Below are 9,555 nucleotides of genomic sequence, written 5' to 3'. Positions count from 1 at the left end.
ACTTTAACCTTCTTCCTAGCAATCATCTTGTCATGCCACAACCTATTCTTTGCTTTGTGGTATAAATGGGACAATTTCTTGCCCGGAATTGCAGACGGGCCGATTGTTGAACCTGGTGGTATAGGTGGAAGCTTGGAATGTTCATTCAATTCCCCCACCTTCACCTGCACATTAGTAGGCATAGAGAAATCCAAGAAATCACCAGATACAACATTAGTTATAGGTGTGAGGAACTCATCCCCACGATGATTGTTAGGAACATCATGCACCATTGGATCGACAACATTAAGAGAACATAAAGAATGAGTGTTGACAGGATACTTTATGGAATCATAAATGTTATACCCAATTGCTTTCCCATCAACCTCCATAGTCAAGGAACCGGTAGACACATCGATTTTGTTTTAGCAGTCTTCAAGAAAGGTCTTCCTAACAAGATGGGGACTGCTTGTTTGTCATGTTCCATGTCAAGCACATAAAAGTCAGCAGGAAAAATCAAACCATCAACCTTAACCAACACATCTTCCACCACCCCCTTAGGATACACATTAGACCTATCCGCTAACTGAATCACTACCCCAGTTCCATGTAAAGGTCCAAGTTTTAAAGATTTAAACAGGGAATATGGAATAACATTAATTGATGCACCCAAATCCAACATAGCTCTATGAAAAGTGGTGTCCCCTATTGTAACTGGAACAGTAAACATACCAGGATCACTACATTTTTCAGGAAGTTTCTTTTGGAAAACTGCAGAAACATGAGCACTCACTTTCACTTTTTCCTTCCCTCCTAACCTGTGCTTCCTCTTTATAGTACACAGTTCTTTCAAAAATTTAGCAAATCGAGGAACACTTTTTATTAAATTCAAAAGGGGAATGTTTACCTCACACTTGCTGAATGTTTCATAGATGTCTTTGTCTTTCTCATACCTCTTTGTTTCTTTCAAAGCTTCGGGAAAAGGTGGTGTGGGTTCATAAGATGGAAAAGTGGGAGGATTTGCTACAGCTTCATGTTCCACTTCCTTCTCCTCAGCTCCAATCAACTCTTCAGCCCTCTTAGTTGCAATTTCAGTCTCTTTCAGCTCCTTGCCATTTCTCAATGTAATAGCGTTGGCTTGTTGCTTAGGATTCAACTCCGTTTGAGATGGAAGTTTTCCCGAATCCTTAGCTTCAAGTCTGCTCACTGCACTTGAAATTTGACTCACTTGACTTTCCAAATTCTGAATACTGGATTTGGTCTCTTGCTGGAATTGCACCATGTTTTGCTGCATAGTAGAAACATTAGAAGTTAGTGATCTAATCATTTCATCAGTTGACATATCATTCGAATTTGAGCTTTGGCCTTGAGGTTTGGCCAATGGTGCCCTATATTGCTGATATTGCTGCTGGCCTTGAGCATTTTGCTGTTGTTGTTGGTTCCCCTGGGAATTCCCATATCTCAAATTTGGATGATCCCTCCATCCTGGATTGTATGTATTCGAATATGGATCATATCTTCTCTGAGGACCTTGCCCTTGGAAACCCATTGCATTGGCCTGCTCATTCTGTTCCTCTTGTAATTGAGGACATGCATCAGTGGGATGTCCTGTGGAGGTGCATAAACCACAAGCATTCAGTTGATGTGGATTCCTTGAGTTCACCATGAACTCACGCATCATAGAAGTCAAATCAGCTACTTGACTCTCTAACTCAGTTGTATTTGAATTTGCTGCATTCACCCGGCGCGTGGGAGTTCTCTGACTGAACTGCCTAGAATTCTCTGCTAGCTCTGCAATCAGCCTAGTTGCATCTCCTGGAGTCTTATTCACTAGCCCTCCACCACTTGCTGCATTCACCATCCTCAAATCATCATCTGTTAGACCTCCATAGAAGTATAGGATGAGGTCTTGATCGGAATACCCATGGTACGGACAACTAGCACACAATCTCTTGAATCTCTCCCAATACTCATACAAGGACTCATCTTCCTTCTGATCCACATTGCTGATAGCTTTCTTAAGGCTTGCAGAAATAGTGGCTGGGTAATACTTCTCTAAGAAACACTTCTTCAAACCTGCCCAATTTGTTATGCTCCCTGGGGGAAGATAATAAAACCAATCCTTCGCTGCATCTTTGAGAGAAAAAGGAAATGCTCTCAACTGAATTTGCTCATCAGTCATCCCAATCGGTTTCATGCTAGTACATACCACATGAAATTCTGCCAGATGTTTATTTGGATCTTCACCCTTCATGCCATGGAATGCCGGCAATAGATGAATTAGACCAGATTTGATCTCAACATTAGCACCTTCCTCCAACTGCTGATATGCGATGCACAACGGCTGTTGGTTCAAGTTAGGAGCTGTTAGCTCTCTCAGTGTTCGATTTTCTGCCATCACTTCCTCTTCTTGAATGTTGAAGATGTATGTTGATTCACTGGGGTTTGTTCTTGCCTCTCTTCGCAACCTGGAAATATTTCTTTCAATTTCTGGATCAAACTGCAAAACTTCTTTGTTAGCAGAACGGGTACTTATCATACCCTAGCGAACAAACAAAGAAAAAAAAAATAGCTAAGAACAATCCTAAAATAAATTCTACTAAGATAAACAATTAAACGGTAACGCCTAAGTCCCCGGCAACGGCGCCAAAATTTGGTGTGCCTCAGTCGTATGCAACCAAAAATATCACAACTAAGCTAACTGCAAATAAACGTAGTTAGGGAAGTTGAGTTCGAATCCACAGGGAAAAAGGGACTAATAACTGGAAACCTAAGTGGAAATACTCTAGGACGGTAGTAACCTAAGTAACGAGGGGGGTTTTCACGAGCAATGATGATAAATGAACTAAGTAAGAACAACGAACGTAATGAATAGGTAATCAATGAGAAGAACGGTCTTGGTTATGCGAAATCCACTAATGAACATACAAATTGATCATAGAAGTCTCCTCAATCAAGCTCTATTGAACACCTTGTTGTAGAATTCCTAGATTCTAAATTCTCATAAATAGTTAGAAATAGCAAAGCGCTCCTTTCTAACCCTTTCCAATGCACAATTCAAGACAAGCGCTCTAAATTATCCACAAGAAGAAAATAAACGGAGAAATCAACAAGGATTGAATAAATTAACACAAGCGGTCTAATTTCTTCAATAATATTATTCCCTCTTCAAGTTATCAACCAAAAGCATGCATCAATAACCTAAAGTTGCTACTTTGGAAAGATTAATTAGATGCAAGCGAATCCAATAATTCTAACCTAGCAATTGATTAAAGCAAATCATGAAATTAATTCAAGGAACAATATATATTCAATAGATATTAAGAGAAGAAAGATCTCACAATTCGTAGCTAAAAGCTTCAATCTTTAACCAAGAATCCGAAAGATTAAGCTTCCATGGATTCTAATTCCAAAACAAAGAATTCTGAAAATTCCAAGAAAACCCTAGAAAGCTTTTTTTCTCAAGACTTAATTCTCCTTTTCTCACTTCAAACTTAATTAAAACTAAGCTATTTATATGTTTCTATATTTTAATAACATAACACAATAATAATAATAAAATAATATCTAAAACACGAGCCAAAACAAAGCCAAATTGCTGAAAATTAACCAAAACAGCCCGAATTTCTGCCAGAGCCGCTGCCAGCTGCTCTGGACCCGCTGGCAGCTGCTCTGACAGCCCCTCACTCTGGTATACCCGCTGCCAGCGGCCCTGGCAGCGGTTCCTGCTGTTTTCGCCTTCTTTCCTTGCTTCTTCTTCTTGCTTTGCTTCACCTTTTCCTCAAGCTTTCTTCCTTGCTCTTCCATGCTCCATCACAACTCTCAAATCACGAGCCAAGGTCCATCCTTCTTACATAACTCTTCATTGGTTCCCGAGCTCACTCACTCACTTATACTCATAAATCCCGCCTTTTGCACATAAGTGAGATCACAGCCCAAAACTCACAAAAGCTAACAAAAGTACATATAAAGCATCAAAACACACCCTAAAATGCTTCTCTCAACCCATGATAAGAAGGCTTATCAAAATTAATTCGTCGAGTTGGTTCGTATATTTGCTAGGGTGTGACCCGAAGAGTTCAGTCTAGATTAAGCTGTAATATTAATTATACATTAATATTACTGATCAGAACGGCCTCCACCCAAGCATTCCGATCACTTGACCTTGCTAAATATATTAGCTTTCTAATAATTCTTAACCCGCTATCAGAATAATACACTTGTTCGAAGGACACCATTCCTTTCAATGAAATGCTTATATTGGTAAATAATTTGCAATTTCAGTGAAATTGTTGTTTTGATTAAGAAATTGGCTTTTTATATGGTTTTGTGAAGCTGTGAGCTGTCGACCCTCAAAAGTTGGTGTACCATGGAAGCTGAAATTGTTTGCCTGGATTCTGGTTTGGTGAATGAGGTCAATATGTCTAATCAGAGTCTTGTACATGATAGTCATGTTGAAACTGAAGTCCCATCATCTTTGGATTGCTTAACACCTTATGTCCAGCTCACCCAATGTAGTCAGTATGGCCTTTCTTTAACATCTCCGGTGAAAACTCTTGAGACTGTGGAAACTATTGTGTCCACCAACAAGATTTGTGTCTACTCTACCGTTGAACCACCAAGAGTTGGGATGGTGTTTAAGAGTTGGGAGGATGTTGAAAGCTATTATAAAGAATATGCAGAGCAACATGGCTTTGGTGTAACTCGTCCATCAGGGTCGTACACCAAGGATAAGGAGAGGAGGGCGATTAATTGGCGATGTGAGAGTTGGGGCCCCCCTGATATGAGGGCTAGGAGGGAAGCCAAGAAGAGGGAGAAAGCTATGGAAGTGTGTGGTACAAGAGCTGTAGTGAATGGGGAAATTGGAGAAAATGAACTAAATCGGGGGAATAGGACTTCCAAGAAATGTGAATGTGAGGCTAGAATATATGCAAGTGTGAATTCGCAAGGCGAGTGGGTATTGAGGACTGTTGTTCTAGACCACACCCACGACTTATGTCCTACCAAGTCCAAATTAGTAAAAGAATACTGAATGAAGAATTATACTTCAAAGGTGAAGAAGAAGTTAATGGACTATTATGAAGGAGTTCCTGTAACACAAATCCATGGCTGTATGGGTACTAAAATGGTTGATGTTGATAATTTTCCAACAGTTAAAGACCTTCAGCACGAGGTTTACAAGGAAAGACGTTTGAAAATGGAAGGTGGTGATGCCGCTGCCATGATGGCGTACTTTGATCGGATGCAAGCAGATAATCAAAATTTTTTTAATGCTCATCAATTAGATGAGGAAGGCCGTTTGAAGGATGTTCTTTGGGTTGATTCTAGGAGCCGGGTAGCTTACGAGGAGTTTGGGGATGTTGTTTGCTTTGATGCAACATACCTTACAAATAAATATGAGCTCCCCTTCGCCAATTTTGTGGGGGTCAATCATCATGGCCAATCCCTACTCTTGGGGTATGCCTTAGTATCACATGAAAATTCTGACACGTTCTTATGGATTTTTACACAGTGGTTAGCTTGTATGGGCAAACCCCCGGGTGCTATATTGACAGACCAAGCAACCGCTATGAGGAAGCCCTTGGAAGTTGTGATGTCCTCTTCTCGCCATCGGTGGTGTATTTGGCACATCATGAGGAAAATTCCAGAGAAGTTGGGCAAGTGTAAAGAGTAAGTATACGCATTGTGATTTCATTTATGTTGTTTTGTTTTAAGAATTGAGTTCTTTTTAAGATAAATTTTGTAGTCTGTATGGTGATCAATGTTGTTTGTGATTCTGATATACCTACTAGTTCATAAACCTGGATCTGTTTATGTAACGGTGGTGCTAATTTGCCATCCTTATCTGCTATTCTATTTCATATTTGATTGTGCATTCATTTAATGTTAATTTTTACTATAGGGTTTAGTGTTTATATGCTGGTTTTGGTATTGAGTTGATTAAGATAAATATTTGATCAATCTTGTTTCTGATTCACCAATATACCTAGGAGTACATAGCCTGAATTGTTTATGTAATTGTGGTACCAAATTGACCTCTTTTATATGCATTGATTTTATGCTCTGTAATTGATAATATAGTGTTTTGGTTGTATATGTTGGTTTTGGTATGTAATTGATTAAGTTAAATATTGAGTACTCAGTATGGTGATCGATCAATCTTCTTTATGATTCTGTTCTACCTGGGAGTTCATAGCCTGATCTGTTTATGTAATTGTGGTATCAAATTGACCTCCTTTATATGCTTTCCCATTTCATATTTGATTTTGCATTGATTTTATGTTTTGTAATTGGTATTATAGTGTTTTGGTTGTATATGCTTTTTGCTGAATTCATGTGTTGTTCCAGCTATGCTTATTTTAAGAGCCCATTAAAGACTCTCATATATGAGAGCTTTACCTGCGAGGAATTCGAGGCCCGATGGCATGCATTAATTGTGAAGTATCATCTACAAGGTAATGACTGGTTGTGTGATCTGTTTGAGGAAAGGCATATGTGGATTCCGGCTTTTATGAAGGAGTATTTTTGGGCTGGAATGAAGACAACGCAACGTGTGGAGAGCATAAATAGATTTTTCGATGGCTTTGTTAACAGAACTACGCAACTACATGAATTTCTTGAGAAATATACTCGGGCGATGTGGAAGCGTGTAAAAGCGGAATTGGATGCTGATGCAAGATGTGGCGAATACCTTAGGAGGCTTGTTAATGGTTTTAAACTAGAGAAATTTTTCCAGGAAATATACACTGATGCTAAGTTTGAGGAAGTACAGAAGGAGTGTGCTAGGATGGGGTATTGTAACACCAATGAGAGGCGAGATATTGGGAACAATAAGACGGAGTATGAACTAGAGGACCGGGTTTGGATTATACCAGAAGGCAAGAGTGAGGACGTTATTACTGACAGGAAGCGTATAATCCGTGTGATATTTGATCATGAGAGTAAGGAGGTCTGTTGTGATTGCCGCAAATTCGAGACATTTGGTATATTGTGCAAGCATGTTATACGTGTTTTTGACTTGAATGGTGTTGTTGATATTCCCAATAAATACGTGCTTGATAGGTGGAGGAAAGATATACCTCGAAAGCATACCCGAGTTAAAGTTGCCTACCATGATCCAGGTGACCAACCACATGTGCAGCAGCACCGTAAACTGATGAGGGAGTTCGAAGATATTTGTGACGAGGTTTGTGCAGTAGACGATGCTGACACTATTGAGATGGTCATGGGAAGTCTGAACCAGCTGCGTTTGAATGTTAAAGAGAGTAGGAAAACCTTCCTTGAAAAGCAAGTAGCACTCCCATCCTTACCTCCCTCAGAAAAAGGATCAAACCAGGTGGGAACCCAAGCCCAGACACCATCATCGGGTGTACAAATCAAGGATCCTATCACACGCAAGAAGCCTCGTGGCAGGCCTAAAGGGTCAAGGTACAAGAGTTCACAGGAGACCAGATACAAGACTAAGAAACAATCTGCCAATAACCAGAAAACTAATCTGGTGGTAGAGGTTAGTGTTGCATCTACTTTTTTGTGGCTCTTAATCATTTTACTTCAAGGAATTAAACTTTTTTCACATTCTTTTCAGGGTAAAAGAAAAAGATCAACACGTCAGCTTAGCGATGTGTATGAGGATTGTGTAGATCCTGACTGGATTGAAGAACACAGTGAGTCAGACAACTCGTACGACAACTGAAAGATGGAGGATTATGTTTAGTAATTACTTGGATACTGCTCCATTTATTTTGCTACACTATGGCGTTAACTTACTTTGTTGTGGTGTTATTCGGACCTCTACTTTTGTATACAACTAAGAGTATGATTTGGTCGTATTTATATTAAACTTATGCTATGATTGTATTGTTTGAAACATATTCATGATATGGCTAATGGTCTGTGACTCTATCTGAGTTTAATTGTTGAACTGAACGTGTCTCGAGCTTTATACTCCGTACTAGTTTATCTGCAGAGATATCATTGCTTCTACACATGATAGTAGTGACATATATTTATTGCTGTTGTTATTAATTGTTTTTTTCTCCCCCTTTCCTCCCATGAAGTAATCTGCCTCAAGGTAATGAGACAAGTAATTAGCTTACCATGTTCTGAATCCATCCTCCCTTCCATGGCTAGAGGCCCTGTAGAGATTTATAGAATAAAATCGAATTTACAGATCCAACAAGGACATATATTTATTGTTGATTATTATTATTATTATTATTATTATTATTATTATTATTATTATTATTATTATTATTATTATAACTCCCACATCTCTCATTGAAAAGTAATTGCACTAATAAATTAGATACAACTAGAGTGTACTCGTGCTAAAGCACGGAATATATTAATCGTATATATCAATGTTTTTTATTACTACTTCATACAATATTATTAATTTATTTGTGTAAATATGATAGTGAAAGTTATTGAATTTGTTTAGCAGAAGTCATGAAATAGGAAGTTACGATGGAAATTAAAATTAGTAGTTTTTTTTTTCTTTTCCTAAAAAAAAGGTAAAGTTGACAAAAATTGAGGATTTAGAGTTTAAAGTGTTGTGGTGAAAAGTTAAAAAATGACTCTACAATTATATATTAGATTTAAGCGGGAAGACAAATTAATGCAAACGACTAATTGATAACTAAGTGTAGTTTAGATGTAAAGCAACAAATTAAATTAATGAAAAAATTGAGTTGAGTGGAATCCACTTGCAAATATTGTAATCAATTCACCGCTAAACATCAATCCACATTTAGGGCTGTGCGCGGTGCGGTTTGGATCTGAAACCGCACTAAACCGCAAAATTGCGGTTTGTGATTTTTTCAAACCGCACCAAACCGCAATTCGATACAAACCGTACCAAACCGCACCGCAAAATACGGTTTGGTGCGGTGCGGTGCGGTTTGCGGTTTTTCCATAATTTTTTACCTCACAAATAATGATTATTTGCTAATCTTTTGTTATGAAATTTTTACTTGGAAATTGTACAACTATGCAAATAATTCAATAAAGTAGTGCTTTACTTCAATGTTAATACTGACCCAATAACATGCCAAGGCAAACTTGGAGCAAAATCATTAAGTAAACCACAACCACTCCATTACAACTCCAAAGCACAAGAAACGGAGAGTAATAAGAAAGAAAAACTTTGGTTTTCTTAATAATGACCCACACAATTCAGTACATATAAATACAATATAAGAGTCTTCTTTCCATATAAGAGACTTTGCATTAAATTGCGGTTTGTGGTGCGGTTTGGTTTGAAATTTTTTTGAAACCGCACCAAACCGCAAAACCGCGGTTTGGTCAAATTTGAAAACCGCACCGTAATTTCCAAATCGCAAACCGCACCAAACCGCAAAATTGCAATTTGCTTTGCGGTTTGGTGCGGTCTAGACCGTACTCTGCACATGATTAGGGGATTTTTGCTCCCACCAATCGGAATGCGCCACGTGGGCCAATCAGGTCCTGCCAAGTGTCCCCCAGTTGGAACTGTCAGGGCTTGCCACGTGGCACGCGCTTATTCGTCCACCTTGGACCTATTATGTCATGACACGTGGCATACTCCATGCCTAATGG

General features: G+C 38.8%; 2 protein-coding genes across 2 annotated transcripts; one reads left to right on the top strand and one right to left on the bottom strand.

Annotated features, from left to right (window-relative positions):
- Positions 1-373: 373 nt before the first annotated feature.
- On the bottom strand, positions 374-2,377 carry LOC110734105. The gene is made up of 5 exons (XM_021914166.1): positions 2,227-2,377; positions 1,679-1,827; positions 1,283-1,423; positions 933-1,222; positions 374-854 (listed from the first exon to the last, which is right to left on the bottom strand). Exons 1-5 carry the CDS (start codon positions 2,375-2,377, stop codon positions 374-376), a joined length of 1,212 nt encoding a protein of 403 aa, XP_021769858.1.
- Positions 2,378-5,011: 2,634 nt separating this feature from the next.
- Positions 5,012-7,672, top strand: LOC110734097 (protein FAR-RED IMPAIRED RESPONSE 1-like). The gene is made up of 4 exons (XM_021914158.1): positions 5,012-5,341; positions 5,492-5,649; positions 6,328-7,486; positions 7,565-7,672. The coding sequence occupies exons 1-4, from the start codon at positions 5,012-5,014 to the stop codon at positions 7,670-7,672; spliced, it is 1,755 nt and encodes a 584-aa protein (XP_021769850.1).
- The last annotated feature ends 1,883 nt before the right edge of the window (positions 7,673-9,555 follow it).

The sequence above is a fragment of the Chenopodium quinoa genome, unplaced genomic scaffold (genome assembly GCF_001683475.1).
Source record: "Chenopodium quinoa cultivar QQ74 unplaced genomic scaffold, ASM168347v1, whole genome shotgun sequence".
Taxonomy (NCBI): domain Eukaryota; kingdom Viridiplantae; phylum Streptophyta; class Magnoliopsida; order Caryophyllales; family Amaranthaceae; genus Chenopodium; species Chenopodium quinoa.
This window is presented reverse-complemented; position numbering and strand designations above follow the sequence as displayed.